At 45.1% G+C, this 16,070-nt stretch overlaps 1 protein-coding gene across 20 annotated transcripts in view; it reads left to right on the top strand.

Annotated features, from left to right (window-relative positions):
- The window catches only part of MAGI2 (membrane associated guanylate kinase, WW and PDZ domain containing 2), a 1,587,879-nt gene that overhangs the window by 1,502,799 nt on the left and 69,010 nt on the right, over positions 1-16,070 (top strand). For all 20 annotated transcript variants that reach the window (XM_070071222.2, XM_070071219.2, XM_070071216.2 and 17 more), the window contains one exon: positions 15,856-15,994. In XM_070071222.2, the coding sequence (XP_069927323.1) occupies positions 15,856-15,994 (139 nt within the window). The remainder of the gene's footprint in view (positions 1-15,855; positions 15,995-16,070) is intronic.

Genomic DNA, 16,070 nt, shown 5'->3' with positions numbered 1-16,070 from the left:
ACTTCACACTTGTATCCCATTTCTCCCCACATTTTAAATGTTTGATGTCCCTTTTATATATAGGCAAAGGCTATATATATACATATATATATGGGCTATAAACAACATATATATAACCTATATATAAACGTGTTATAAATATGTCCTATATATAAAGATATATATATACAAGGGCTATAAACAATAATCAAATGAAAAGATGCTCAACTTCACTCATTAAAGTAAATTTTAAAACAGTCACAAAGTCATTAAAACTATACTATTATATAATTCCTATCTTTTTGAATAAAGCTCTTTTAATTCCATTTCCATTTCCCCACAAACTTTCTGAAACCCTCTCGTGTATGAATTAGAATTTTCCTTTCCAGAGTTAGTTTGAATTTTTCTTTGATTCTTCTAACCCACAGAGCATTTGTTTATTTTTTTGAAAATAAAATGTGATAGTATTTCTAACATGCCAAGAAACTGACTGGCATAAAACCGTATTCTGTAAACGCTAATTATTGTGAAGGGTCAAGTTTTTCATCTGAGTGGCTCACAACTGCATAATAAGCTCTTGGGTAATTAATTGAGGACTTAGTATAGAGATAAAAATCTAAATGCATGTATCTAGTAGCATAAGTATAAATATTCACACAGAGAACTGGAAATAATTTGAATCTAGTTAGGCTGCATGATAGAGTGATATCATTTCAACTACCCTTTTTCAAAATACTTAATTATGAAACTCTGAAGTGGTACTCTAGACTCTGAACAATGAAGGCACCTCTTATATCAGATTCTCAACTGCAGTCAGTTCTGACTGCACATCAAAGCACATTTCTTTTCTTCACCCACATTTGCACTTCATTGGATGCAGGTGTTATTTTCCAAGAGTTTGGCGAAGGAGTAGAGGTAGTAATATGACTGTGAGTGAAGATACACATGGGAAAAAGTCCCTTTACAAATGGTGGTTTTGCCATGGGATGCATGCAGAAGTCTAAGAGCAGCCACGGTTACGTTAATCAGACAGTTATTAACCTAAGCTGCAAGGTGGGGGAGTTCAAAAGTGCAGTGCAAAGCTACAGTAAACCAGAAGCTTTTTATTCTGGTGATTTAAGAAAGCTTTATGTTTTTATTTCCAATTAACCTATCAATAGTGATGTCACTTAAAGACTCCCAAGGAATATTATCACCTCATTATTGCCGGAAAACATGCTGCCCAATTTCATAGCTCAGCTGTTCTCATGCATGGATGGACAATCTGAATTAACTCCAACCGAAGCAAGATTTTCAGACACTCGGCTACATTCCTAGTTGTAAAATTTAAGTAATTAATACGAGACTTCAAATAGTAAAAGAAAATAAAGTGGATAATGTTTATTTTGGGCATCAAAATGATAGTGCTATGAAGCTGCTCTAACTTTCTATTTACCCCATTTAGCATATCAATAGAAAAATTATTGTAATCCATGCACTCATTGCCAATATCATTGAATACTGTGGCAGTGAATCAAGATTCTTGGGAGGATGTCTTAAAATAAAGCTATTAAAGAAAGATTGCACTTTTATTATGGCCAAACAAATATAGTAGATGGCAGAGATATGAGGTTTTCCATTTTGCATATTCTGTGCCTTGTTAAAGTTGGGTATAGGAGAATCCATATCCTGTTGATCTGAAATTTCAGTCACATGTAGCTTTGACACTAGAAAACTAACATTTATTCAAGGAGAACGGAGTTAAAATGATCAAGGAGATGCAGATCCATGAGTACTAAGTAGATTGGTTCACAATAGAGCTAATTTCATTACATATTATCATATCTTCTTTTTCACCCTGTTCACACTTAAATGAACCTGTTTCAAAAATGTTAAACAATGTCCCAAATAATGACAATTATTTAATAATAAAGCATAAACATCTCAAATGCCTCTTGTTCATGTAGAAGGAACCTTAAACGCTGAACCAAGTAGGGAACTACTGCTATACCTTGCTTCCCTACTCAATACTGCAGAGGCAGCCTCATAAAGAGTAAGGAACTGTGGGGCCGGTGTTGTGGCATAATAGATTAAGCCTCTGCCTGCAATGCTGGCATCCCATATGGTACCCAGTGCAGGATTTTTTTTTTTTTTTTGACAGGCAGAGTGGACAGTGAGAGAGACAGAGAGAAAGGTCATCCTTTTTTCCATTGGTTCACCCTCCAATGGCCGCTACAGCCAGTGCGCTGCGGCCAGCGCACCGCGCTGATCCGAAGCCAGGAGCTGGTGCTTCTCCTAGTCTCCCATGTGGGTGCAGGGCCCAAGCACTTGGGCCATCCTCCACTGCACTCCCGGGCTACAGCAGAGAGCTGAACTGGAAGAGGAGCAACCAGGACCAGAATCTGGCACCCCAACCGGGACTAGAACCCGGGGTGCCAGCGCCGCAGGCAGAGGATTAGCCTAGTGAGCCGCAGCGCTGGCCCTCCCCCTCCTCCTCCCCCTCCCCCTGCTCCTCCTCCTCCTTTTTCAAGTGACTCTACCATTCAAGTACATAAAAAATAAATCTTAAAAAAAAAAAAAAGAGTAAAGGGGCCGACGCCATGGCTCACTTAGTTAATCCTCCACCTGCGGAGCTGGCATCCCATATGGGCACCGGGTTCTAGTCCCGGCTGCTCCTCTTCCAGTGCAGCTCTCTGCTGTGGTACAGGAAGGCAGTGGAGGATGGCCCAAGTGCTTGGGCCCTGCACCCGCATGGGAGACCAGGAGGAAGCACCTGGCTCCTGGCTTCAGATTGGCACAGCGCCAGCTATAGCGGCCAATTGGGGAGTGAACCAACGGAAGGAAGACCTTTCTCTCTGTCTCTTTCTCTCTCACTGTCTATAACTCTACCTTTCAAATTAAAAAAAAAAAAAGAGTAAGGAACTCTGGGTTTTGGAATCAGAGAAGCTGCATCTAATCCTGTTACCTCCACCTATAATCCATGTGCTCTTTCTGAAATCCCTATGTTTCCCTGAACCTCAGAGTCCTTGCCTTACACCAGGAAAACAAAAGCAGAGCTAAAAGTACTAGTAAGTTAGTTTCCTTACCCTCGATGCCCCTGTGTTTGGTTGGGTGGGTGACTTGGTGCACTTGTGCTACTGGAGACTTGAGACTGAGTTTAGGAAAGAACGGAATGTACTTCTCACAAAGCTGGGGTCTAGGAAGCCCAAGATCAGTTGCCAGCATCTTGTGTGGGCCATCTTTGTTGCATCCTTGCTTGGCAAAAAGGGGAAGGCAAGAGCAAGTGAACTCACTCCCACAAGCCCTTCTGATAGCAGTATTGAGCCATTGATGACGATGGAACCCTCATGACCTAAACATCCCCCGGAAGGCCTCACTTCCCAACACTGACACATCGGGGATTGACTTCCTAACACATGAATCTGGGTGTGCACATTCAGACCACAGCAGTAGATGTAATGATTTTTCAGCAGCTGCTTCCATTATTTATTTAACCCCAAATCAATCCACCAATCACGTTGCTCACTTTCACTCTCTCAGATACACAGCAGTCAGTACTGTTCTACAAAAAGATACTGTGAGGGTATGATACATGATCTCTGCTGTGAAGCTGTGTCCCCAGAGGTACAATCTAAGTCCTATAAGAGTTTATTTCTCAGTGCTTCTCACAGGACTCAGCAAAAAATAGATATTAGTATGTCTGCCCTGAGACAGTTGTGCCAGCTAAGATGATTATGTCAAAAAGGAAAGGAGTGTCTCCACCTCTGGCTGTGAGGTCTTCAGCTGGTTGCTGACAAAACACTGCTTTTTGCAGGCTTTCCTCTCATTGCAACTACAAGAAGAGTATGTTAATGCTTTTATACACTGTTTTGCATTCTTCAACAAGTATTAGGGACTTTTGTTAAGACTTTTCTTCGTAGAATTCAAGGTTAGCTCTGGCCAAAATGAGGTAGATGTCATTTATTTATTCATGTAAGTAATATTTATAGGGACCAGCATTGTGCATAGTGGGTAAAGCCGCCACCTGTGATACTGGCATCCCATATGGGAGCCACTTCATGTCCTGGCTGTTCCACTTCTGATGCAGCTCTCTGCTAATGGCCTGGGGAAACCAGTGAAAGATGGCCCAAGTATTTGTCTCCTACCACACACATGGGAGACTCATGTGGCTCCTGGCTTCAGGCTGGCCCAGCCCTGGCCATGGAGGCCATCTGGTGAGTGAACCAGTGAACAGAAAATCTGTGTGTGTGTGTGTGTGTGTGTGTGTGTGTCTGTCTGTCTGTCTTTCTGTCTCTGTCTCTCTGTAACTCTGACTTTCAAATAAATAAATAAATAATTTTTGAAGATTTATTTATTTATTTGAGAGGTAGAGTTACAGATAGTGAGAGGGAGAAACAGAGAGAAAGGTCTTCCATCCACTGGTTTACTCCCCAATTGGCTGCAATGGCTGGAGCTGTGCGGATCCAAAGCCAGGAGCCAGAAGCTTCTTCCGGGTGTCCCACACAGATGCAGGGGCCAAAGGACTTGGGCCATCTTCTGCTGCTTTCCCAGGCCATAGCAGAGAGCTGGATCAGAAGTGGAGCAGCCAGGACTCAAACCAGCGCCCATATGGGATGCTGGCACTGCAGGCGATGGCTTTACCCACTACACCACAGCACCAGTCCCATAAATAAATCTTCTTTAAAAAGAAATATTTATAAAACTATTACCCTGTGCCAGGCACTTTAGTGAGCAATGGAAAACAAGGGTGAGCAAGTCATATTGCCCTCAAATCTGCCTCTCAGTCTCCCACACAGCCTCAACCCTTCAAAGATCCTCCTCTTCCACTCATCATTTACCCCATACACAGTAACAATTTTTTGTCCCCACTACAAATAAAATCTTACCATGTATTCGTTTTAAGGCAATGCATGAAGTGCAAAAAAACCATCCCTGTATCCAGTAGTTTATAATGTAGTAGGTTCCGAAATGGCAATGGAGTGAATGAATACACAAATATCTATAGACAAAGAGGCAGTGTTATAATCAGGGCCGTCAAAGTGCAGCAGACACAGAGAGGAGAGAGGATGGTCTCCTGGAGTGGCAACCGTGGCCTTGTGGAAGATTTGAGCAGAGCCTTAGAGAATGGCCATGGCTAGAAAATGAGGCTGGAGCATGGAGGGGGAATGGCAGACATCACGGGCAGGGCTGAGAACAACCAAAGAAACTGCAGGGGTTGGAGAGTCTGGGGTGGATGGAGGATGAGAGGGAGGCAGGGCTCAGCACAGAAGAGGGGAGTGCTGGAAGTTCAAGGAACAAGGACCAAGGGTTGGATTATGTACAAGCAGGAGGGATGCCAGGTGTTTGAGGAAGAAAGGGACAAAACCAGAAGTAAGCTTGAAAAGAAGCCCGGGGCAGCCTTAGGGGACTGAATGCAGAGGGGGAAGAGGGAATAGCAAGGGCAGAATGAGGCGAGAGGAACAGGAGACGAGAGGCAGCTGCTGGCAGCAGAGTAGCATTGATGTTACTTGGAGACCAAGTGAATGCAAAGGCATCTCTGAAGGCTGAGGCAATTTCTAGTAATTTTTTGAGAGGCAGAGAGAGTGAGGGAGCGAGAGAGAGAGAGAGAGGAAGAGAGAGAGAGAGAGGAGAGAGAGGAGAGAGGGAGAGAGAGAGAGGGAGAGAGAGAAGAGAGGGAGAGAGAGGAGAGAGGGAGAGAGAGAGAAAGAGAAGAAGAGAGGCAGTTCTTGAATTATTTCTTCAAGCTCCCACCTGTCATATTCATTCATTATTGTAGAATCTGTCCCACCTCACACCCACCCCACCCCCAAGATGGGTCCTTTGGCCCCATCTTCTCCCCAGGTCTCTTCCCTTCTCTGCCCCCTTCTGTGTCCTGGGGCACTGCTCACTAGGTCTGTATCACCAGACTCTCTTTTGCCTCTGTTACCTGCTGGATTTGGCCAGTGAGAAACACCAGCAGGAGATGGGCAGGCAGAAAGGGTTTTCTATCCCCGCTATAATATGTTACCACAAATTTAGAGGCTTCAAACAAGACATTTTTATGTTCTTAGAACTCTAGAGGTCGGAAGTCTGCCATTGGTTTCTCTGGGTTGGAATCCAGGTGTCGTGTTGGCAGGAATGGGTCCTTCTGAAGGCTCTGTGGGACAACTCATTTCTTGCCTTTTCCAGTGTCCAGAGGCTCATATGTGTTCCTTGGCTAGTAGCCCCTTCCTCCATCTTCAAATCCAGCAACTTAGCATCTTTTTTCCTCTGACCTCTGTTTTGGTCCTTTTGTGTCTCTCAGACTTTAATGCTCTTGATTATTTGGGGCTCACCCTGATCACCCTGAGATAATCTTCCCATCAGTAGATCTGGAACATAAACACATCTGCACAGTCCTTTAGCCACAGAAGGTCACATGTCCTCGTATTCCAGGGACTGGGAGGTGGACCTCTTTGAAGAGCTGGAACCTTGTTCTGCCTGGTTACCCGTGTTGCTCCCTGCCTTTGTGCCCTGGGCCTAGATGTACTGCTTCCTGCCACAGCTCAACTCTCTGCAGACATCCCTTCATTCACGATTCTGGTTCTCACTCTGTCCCAGGAATTTTCTTCCCTCCCTTGGGGTCTTCCAGAATGGAGGTGGTCACAACACCTGCCACATGGATTCTTCAGTGCCTCAACTCTCTTTGGCTATCTAATGCTACCCATTCTTCTAGAATGATCCCATCATATAAACTATCTTCAGAATCCCAGCTGATCTGCGTGCCCATGACCTATCTTGGTCCACCCTTTCACACTCTGATTCACACTGCTCCCATGTCGGGTCTACAACCATTCCCCCCACACACACACACACACATAAAAATCTAAATGCAAATGCAATATGCAAAGACAAATATGCTTCAGGAAAACAAGGAACCATTGTCATGTGCCCAGGTAGCACTCACTGCACAAAACCTAATACTTGCATCTAGAAAATAAATGTATCTGATTAGATAAGTGTGCAGAATAATAATCCGTCATTTTCTCTGTTACCTCCAGGGAAGGAAAATGACAGCCTACATGTGTTCCACAATAGAAGGTTTCCTCTTTGATTTCCTTTTTGTTTATTTTTCAATCAACTAGGGAAACTGACTTCGTGACCCAACATAAATGATTTCTGAGCAACTGGATAAACTACTAGCAGAGCTGCCAATGATAGCTTTCTATTCTTGCTCATGCAGATAATTTTAAGATATTGCCCCAGTCTCTTCTTACCAGAGCTGTCAAACAAGCATATGAAAATTGAATGTGGTGGCTATTTTTTCCTTGGCAGAAAATATTGTGCTTCAACTACCTTGTCTTTAAAATCTCCTTCCTTGCATTTACATCCTGCCCCGCCTGTGGTTAGTCTGCATACTATCTTAGGGTTTGAATTATCTGTCAAGTATTCAATGAGAGCCTCCTCCTAGGAACTTCATCTAACATCAAGAAACAGCATTCATGTCCTGAAGAATCCCCCGCAGGGTAGTGCTTATCAAACCAACAGATTTTTTGAGTTGTTACATTCTTTGTGATATTTCCAGAAAAAAACAACATTTGCCACATTTCCCCATTTCATGCTGGTATAAGCAAAGGTCAGTACTTGTAAAGAAATGCGCAGGAAGTCACCTGACCCAGCTGGTGGGTTACTGGAGGGCTCCCAGGATGATATCATACCTGAAGTTGGTGCTGAGGGATGAATAGGGTTTATTTAAAGGCAAGAAGAGAAAAGACAAAGGGAGTTGCATATGCAAAAGCACAAGGAGAAACACTCTAACTACCTTAGAACAACAGGAAGAGACTACCCAGTGTTGTGGTGTTGGGCGTAACCTGCCACTTGCAATACAAGCATCCCATATCTCAGAGCACTTGTTCAAGTCCTGGCTGCTCTGCTTCTGATCCAGCTCTGCCAATGCATCCTGGGAGGCAATGGGTGATAACTGAAATGCCTAGGGTCCCTGCCATCCATGTAGGAGACTCGGATGGAATTTCTAGCTCCTGACTTTGGCCTGGCCCAGCCCTGGCTGTTGTGGTAGTTTGGGAAATGAACTAGAGGATGAAAGATCTGTGTGTGTGTGTGTGTGTGCACACGCGTGCACACGAGCATCATTGCACCTTTCAAATAAATAAATAAATCTTTTGAAGAAAAAAGAGGTGATCCAGAATGGATGCACAGAGCAAGGGGAGGAAAGGACTTGCAAGAATGGGGACTTAATCCCAATTAAAAGACCTAAACAAGTAAGCACATTTGGAAAATGCAATCAGATAAAATTCTCTGTGTGAGACGGAGGTTGTTAATATGGACCAAAAAAAAAAAAAAAAGGCTTTGTGAGAAAAGTATCAAATTGTAACTTAGAGTTCAGCTGCTTCTACAAATGGCACACTGCATCTTCTTTAAATTTCACATGTATGTCCATATTGTAATGTGGAGGACTTGTTAATAGGATGAGCTTGTTAATAGGGAGGCTCCTGAATGGAAAGTGACTCCTGAATCTCAGACCAAAACCAGTCCCCTGAATGCCTAGCCAGGGTGACACCACCACCAACTCAAAGACCAAATAATTTTTAAGCTGTGATTAAGTCTTTCCTAAAGGGTACATACACAAGTAAGAGAAACTATGGAAGATGGGGAGGGCATCTGGCCTAGTGGGCAAGATACCCACATCCCATATCAAAGTACCTGGGTTCAAGTTCTAGCTCCACTTCCAATCCCACCTTCTTGCTAATGCACATTCTGGGAGGCAGCAGGGGATGACTCGAGAGGCTGGGTCCCTGCCACCCACACAGGAGACCTGGATTGCGTTCCTCACTTCTTGCTTCAGCTAGGCCCCGCTCTGGCCATTGCAGGCACTTGGGAATGAACCAGTGGATGAAAGCGCTCTCTCTCTCTCTCTCTCTGTCTTCCTCGCTTTCTCTCTCTCTCTTTCTCCCTCACTGTCTCTCTTTCTTTCAAATACAAAAAATAATTAAAATAACTTTTTAAAAAAGCTTGGAGGAAGGTACACCTCCACATCAGGTAGTGAGTTCCCAGAACTCTGCAGCAGCCCATAACGTCTTGCATCCACTTGGCCCCTGCCCTGGCAAGCAGTTGTTTGCTCAGGCATAGCATTGATTAAAGGCTCAGCCAAAGGGTCCTTTCAGACTTCTACTGGGATAAAGTTTCTTGAGAGATGTTGGGATGTTTTCTTTTCAAGTGATCACCATCCAGAACATAGTATAGAAAAGAGTCTCAGGCTGTTTTCAATATGTAAATTAATCAAGGCAAATGAAAATCACAGTTTTGGTACTTTCATACGTGTGTCTCATGTGCTAGAAATTTTCTCTCTGGGACAATCTACTGATGTGATGGGCTCCCTTTTCTTGCTGAGGCAACTGTGCACAACAGCTTATAATAAGAACCATGCTCTATAATGGGCACTTGGATCCCATCTAATTCAATTACAAGTATAATAGAAGGAATAGGAAGGTTAACCATTCAGCATGTTATTAAATAATATATTTTTTACAAGTTAGCCATGAGAATAGTCATTAAATATTAAAAGTCACTTTCAAGTTGAGAATCTGCATGTGCTTTGTTCTAGTAGGGCATGGGGGTGGGGGCACGCATTCTGTGATCAGAGCACCCAGTAATGGTGTTAGCAGCAAAGGCCCTAATTCTGGTTATTCTTCCTGGAATTTTATGATTTCATTCAGACTCCTTTAGCATTTGTTTCCCATAACTCTACAGTCATTAACAATCTATGTAGGTCACCATTACTGAAACCTCATTTGGTCTCCAGAAAAAAAAATATATATCATCTGATTTGGCCGAAGTACTTAAGTAAGCTTTGAGGTATTCTGGAAGTGCACTAAAGCTCAGCTTACTGTGTCTTGAGAATGAAGATGTTTCCTAGCGCTGAAAAGCAAACAGAACATTCACTGAGTTAGCTGTGATTAACTAAGAGCCTAAATGCCAGGAACTGTGGCAGGTGTAGGTGACACAGAGACAATGGGTCTGTTCCTGTCCATGAGAATGCCTATGAGTGAGGAATTATGATGGCATTACCCTGTGACCTCAGATCATTAGCCACACAAATGGTCCACAGCTAAGTCCTTCAGGAAATAAAGAACAGAAATTATCCATTACTATCGATATGATATTCTAAAGAAATTCCATTTCTCATCCCTAATCATAATCCAGAATTGCTTCAGTCATGCATAATCTTATGAAATAGGTTCCTGTGGGGCAGTGGTTATCATAAGGCCCATTAACTGGCTACAGCCAGCAAGGCTTCTTTGGAGACACTTCTGAGCAACCCTTTAAGCCAGGAGTGCCCTGACTTAGGGCTGAAGAAAATCCAAGACTTAGGGGCCTGCGCTGTGGCATAGCAGGTTAAGCCTCTGCCTGCAGCACTGGCATCCGATATGGGCACCATTTGGGGTCCCAGCTACTCCACTTCTTATTCAGCTCCCTGCTAATGCCTGGGAAAGTGGCAGAATATGGCCCGAGTATTGGGCCCCTGAACCCGTGTGGGAGGCCCAGAAGAAACTCCTCGCTCTTGGCTTCAGCCTGGCCCAGCCCCAGCCATTGTGGCCATTTGGGGGATAAACCAGTGGATGGAAGGTCTCTCTCTTTCTTCCTCCCTGCCTCCTTCTCTCTCTTATCTCTGCCTTTCAAATAAAAAATAAGTCTTTAAAAAAAAATGGTTGCTGCCTGATGAGATGTAATTAGTTCATAGGGCACCTCCCACCCTTGGAAGGAATTAACACCCACCTCACAGGTGTGGGGTAGGTTTCGAAAGACTAGACTGTTGATTGCCAAGAGCAGGTAGTTACAAAGCAAGACCGCCCCTCATGTTCACTCTCTTTTGCACCCAGTGCTCATGGCTTTTGTACATCCTCCTGCTCTTTTGATGCTATCTGCTGTGTAGTAAGTCAGCATTGGGCCCTCGGCACATCGGGGTGGCCACCCAACCTGGCACTTTCAGCCTCCACAACTGTGAGCTGAATAAGCCTCTTTGCTCTATACATTATCCAGTCTCGTGTATTTTGTTATAGGAACACAAATGGATCGGTAGAAAGAGTACGTCTGAATCACAGCTGGTCTTTTTCTTCACCCCTAAAAGGGCTGTGAATTTTTTCATTGGTTTTATCAAATTAGTCCCCTGATGGTGTTGTCAGAGGTGTCATTCTTGGTCACATTGCTGCAGCTACAGTGAAGTCAGATGAGGTCAGAAAACAAGGAGAGAACCTGTTCTCCCTCTAACCAATGAATCTTACACATCCGGATACCAGGAGAGTGGAAGCAAAATAAACCACATCCCAAATTAATTCAGGGAGTTCCGGTTAAAAGTGATTACACATAATACTGGTATTGGAATGAAAAAGAAAACTAAACCTTTTATAATTAATATTGTCACAAGGAGAGCAAGGAAGCTTGATTGAATTGTAACCACTGAAACCAGCTTCAAACGAGTGGGCCCACTGACAGGTCGCCCAGACCCCTTGCAGCAGTCAGAGTCTGTGTCAGCTGAAGCATTTCCAACCTGTTACCCACCTACTGTCACCCCCACGAATTTTTTTTTCTGAATTTAATAGCATCTTGAACTGAGTACTCGATGAAAATAACATCTGCACGCCTTCCCGGGGCCTCACCCCTGAAACACCCACCGAGGGCATGTCAGCCCAGGCCTGGACAGCCCTGGAAGTCTCCAGCTCTCCCCCTCCCTCAGCTTTCCAAACCACCCCTCCTCCCCGATGCGACTTTCCCCACGTCCTTCTCACAGGCTCTTTGTAGGGGAAATAAACACACAAGAGAATGAAAACCAAGGATTGTCTATGCCTTGCTGGACTCTACCATGGGATGGGAATGCAAAAGCTGTGACTGTTTATTTCACAGCATAAGACCCCCACCCACCCACCCTCCCTCACCCCGGTCTTGGCTTCTTGTTGAAGCATCACTCTCAGCACACGATGGTGCTTACAGGCACCGGTGGCTGTCATGTGTTGATTTTGGGGTCAAGAGTGCTTATAACCCCTACCCCCACGGTTCTCAAGATGAACCATATGGAAACTCCCCATTCATTCACATACCCACAGAGCTCACCTCCTACCAGCTACAGTTAGCTGAGACCCAGTTCCTGCTCGCAGTGGCTCATCGTCTCCTCCCGCACAACCCCCCAGCATCCCACATGGCTAAGCAATGTGGCAACCCCCAGCTCAGCTCCCTTCATCAATCTCCTGCCTTTCTCTCCAGTCCATGTGCCATACTGATGTCTCAGGGGGAGAACACCCCGTACCTTTGTGGTCAGATTACCTGCTTTGTAAAATTTTCAATGCCTGCTGTTGCCTTCCAAAGAAAGCCTAAATTCTGGAGCAGCACAGTAAGCTACTGACAGTCCCTCAGGGGTAGCATGCGCTCAGATCCCTGGGCCTTGCATGATGCCACCCTGTCTGCCTAGCATGCTACCTGAGGAACTCTACTGACAACTTCAAAATTCAGCTAGGACCAATGCCGTGGCGCAGTGGGCTAAGCCTCCACCTGCTGCTCAGCATCCCATACAGTCGCTGGTTCGAGTCCTGGCTGCTCCTCTTCTGTTCCAGCTCTCTGCTTATGGTAGAAGATGGCCCAAGTCTTTGGGCCCCTGAATGGGAGACCCAGAAGAGGCTCCTGGCTCCTGACTTTGGATCAGCACAGCTCCAGCCATTGCAGCCATCTGAGGAGTGAACCAATGGAAGGAAGACTTTTTTCTCTGTCTCTCCCTCTCACTGTCTGTAACTCTACCTCTCAAATAAATAAAATTAAATGTAAAAAACAATAAATAAATAAATAAATTACCTCTCAAATAAATAAAATTAAATGTAAAAAAAAAATTCAGCTGAGATGTCACCACCTCCAGGAAGCTCTGTCTGACTACCAACCCACCCATCCTGGATATGTGAATGAATGGGGAATTTCCATATTGTTCATCTTGAGAACCATGGGGGTAGGGGTTATAAGCACTCTTGACCTCCAAAAAAAGATGTCCTTCTTTTTAGTTCTCTTAGTACTTTGTGAATGCCTCTGTCATAGAAAAAACACATTTAATAGTAATGGTCTTATCTACTCACTTTTCTCCCAACCAGACTGAGAACTTAGTATAGATTTAAAAAAATATACATTTATCTGTATATTCCAGTGGTTACAAATTGTTTACTGCATGAAGACACCGAGCGTCTAGGAAGGAAGACAGAATCATTAATCTGCAATTACCTCGTCCGTGACAAGATGTGAAGTGACTATGATCAGTGGAACTGGACATGTCGGCTTGGGAAGAGGATAGGGTTGAGGAAGGCACCCCAGAGGGTGCTTGGGCTGGCCTTGAGGAAGATCAAGAGATCACAGGCCTCTAGGGAAGAGAAGGCAACGAGAACAGTGGCATGGAAGGGCCGGGACACCTCAGTCCACACATCACACCAGGGAACATTTGCTGAAATGCTGTCCTAGTCATCGCTGGTCACCTGGGTTCCTGGCGTCCTGTAGCCAACGTCTAGAAACACGGGTGAAGAGCAAACAAGCTTTGACTGAAAGTGAAGGGGAGAGAGAGAGCAAGTAGGAGGGCTCCCGCAGCACAGAAACTCAGCAGGAGGGATTCCCTGAGCAGGGAAATGACTGGGAGGGGGGAGTCCGGGACCTTACATTCTCTGTGTTGTAGGAGACTTTTAAAGAAACTACTAAATGGTCATCTCACTTACCTTACTCCCTGCAGCTGGTTGGAATTTGGCCCAGGTGTCCTCCTTCTCTGAATTCCTTTGAGTTACTCATTTATGATTTGGCGGCCCAGCTCTGCCTGTCCCTGCTATTTATAGCCCTGGGCTTGTTGAGTTGTAATTCCTGGATGCACTGCTTATCTCTGCAAATTTACTATCCCAGGTCTTTGTTTTGCTAACTTAGAGTCTCCAACTCTTACCTCCATATCTTGTTAGGTCCCAGGCTTTTTTGTATTTTAATTGCCTGTCTCTTAGATGCAAGCCTTTGTTTGTATAAGACTTGCTCCCTGCATTTACCCTCAGTTTGCTGGTGTTTGTTAGAGACCATTTTCCCTATCATGTAGCCGCCTTCCAGCACTTTCTACCTAACCTAACCTAACCAGCTTTTTCCTACCTATATCATTGGAAGAATGACTGTGACAATGAGACACAGAGACTGGAGAGAGAGACAAAGAGACAACTGGAACAGCCCCCAAGGCCTGAATTGAGCTAGCTGACCATCAAGCACAGATAAGGACAGAGACAGGTGCAGAGAAGGTTTGGACTCCAGTGAGAATGGTGGTGCCCTTAACCGTCATTAGAAATGAGGAGGGAAGACTGCTTTGGGAGAAAGGCAGTAAGCTCGGGCTGCTACCCATGAATTGGAGCTGCCTGCTGACTATGCAGCTGATGATTTTAGGAATCAGGTGGAGATGTGAGCTGAAGCCCAGAAGAGTCTAGTGGGGAATGAGGACCCTGAGTGGGTACCTTTAGTGGAGCCTTGTTTCACTTCTGCAGTTTAGTGCTGTGCCATGAGGTTTCCGTAGTGAGAACTGCTTAGCCCCTCCCCTGGCAGTGGCTTAGCTGTGGGGCCTTGGGGCACGGTGCTCAAGTTCAGGTTGTGTCTGCTACCTCAGGGGAACAGAGACAATTAAGGAAACCTGGACAAAGTTGTTGGCCCTAACACAAATTAATTTCAGTCCTGTGTTCCTGGTCCTTCTATGGGTTGTGAAAGTCAGGCCCTGAAGCCAGCCTCTTCCACTGCCTGAAAAACCAGACTTCCGGAGGCCACCAAGCACCCCTGAACCCTGGTGGAGCCTTCTGTAGGTGGAGATGCCATATCCTTGCTCCAAGAACATGTTTCCTCTTCCCTTGCCCTTTGGGGCCTCATTTGGCTGCCCTCTGGCCAGTAGGATGGGTACTTTTAGTTCTTATTCCTGCCCAGCCTGCAGCATTGTCCTGGGTAATGCTTAGTTGTAGAGATTTTTTTTCTGCAATTCTGTCTGCCTTACAGAGTTCAGGCTGGGATCTGCTTGCTTACGGGGCCCAACTAAAACAGCATCTTTGCAGCACAACACATTGTGCTCCCCCTGGCTAATCTGTCTTCAGCAACTGAAATGAGACCTGTCTGAATTCAGCGGTTCCTGACAGTTAGGATCCTGTGGGAGTTACACAATGTGCTCGTGGCTGAACCTCTTTTATTCCGAGCTCACAAAGGCTAAATGGGGATCACTTATGCAACCCAGGCCTTTGTGCCGATTCAGGAGGCGCTGGTGTTTAACCCAACTGCTCCTGGCAACCAGGTGCGAACATGACTGAGGGCGCTGGTTATATGTGGGAGCTCATTTTTTATTTCAAAAGACGGGTGGAAAACTCATCTTCAAACTTGAATATCAACTAACCACTGTTTACATGGAGAGAAAGATTGCAGTGGCACCCAGGGAAATTTAAATGGTGCGTAACAAAAATTCTCAGAGAAGCACAAAAACTAATCATCCCAGCCAATATGTTGCGTTAGCTGCCTATGTTGCCGACTGGCAATATGTTCAATGAAAAGAGCTTAAAATGCTTGTTCCTTCATGCAAAGCAAAAGCATCAGGTGTCTTCTCTAATTTTTTTTTTAAATTCTAAGTGGTTTAACTGCAGCCTCTGTCACACCAGCTAGATAGATGTGACATATGGCTGCCGTGCCTGCACTGTAGCATCTTCATTTCTGTGAAGGGAGATAAAGTTTGGTGATCAGAGCCAGGCTGCAACCAGGGACGAGCCTCTTCTTAGGCGCAGCAGGCTGCGGCCACGTTGTCCAGTTGCTCTTAGGAAACAGGCAAGCTCAGATGCCTTATGTAATGTGTCGGATGCGCAACTTGAGTCGAACCGTCTTTGGCTGACTTTACTTTTCTTTCGTTAACAGGTAGGAGATCAAATCATTGAGATCAATGGGGAAAGCACAAGGGACATGACACACGCCCGGGCCATAGAGCTCATCAAATCCGGAGGAAGAAGAGTGAGGCTGCTGCTCAAGCGAGGCACGGGGCAGGTCCCGGAGTATGGTGCGTGTCACATTGTGCTTCGCCTTTCTGCTTCTCCTGTGTCTCCTAACTGCCCAACCCTATTTACGAAACTACA

The sequence above is a fragment of the Oryctolagus cuniculus genome, chromosome 3 (assembly GCF_051225735.1).
Source record: "Oryctolagus cuniculus isolate XC-2025 breed Fujian yellow rabbit chromosome 3, ASM5122573v1, whole genome shotgun sequence".
Lineage (NCBI taxonomy): Eukaryota > Metazoa > Chordata > Mammalia > Lagomorpha > Leporidae > Oryctolagus > Oryctolagus cuniculus.
Note: the sequence above shows the minus strand (reverse complement) of the source record. Positions and strands in the feature narration are given on the sequence as shown.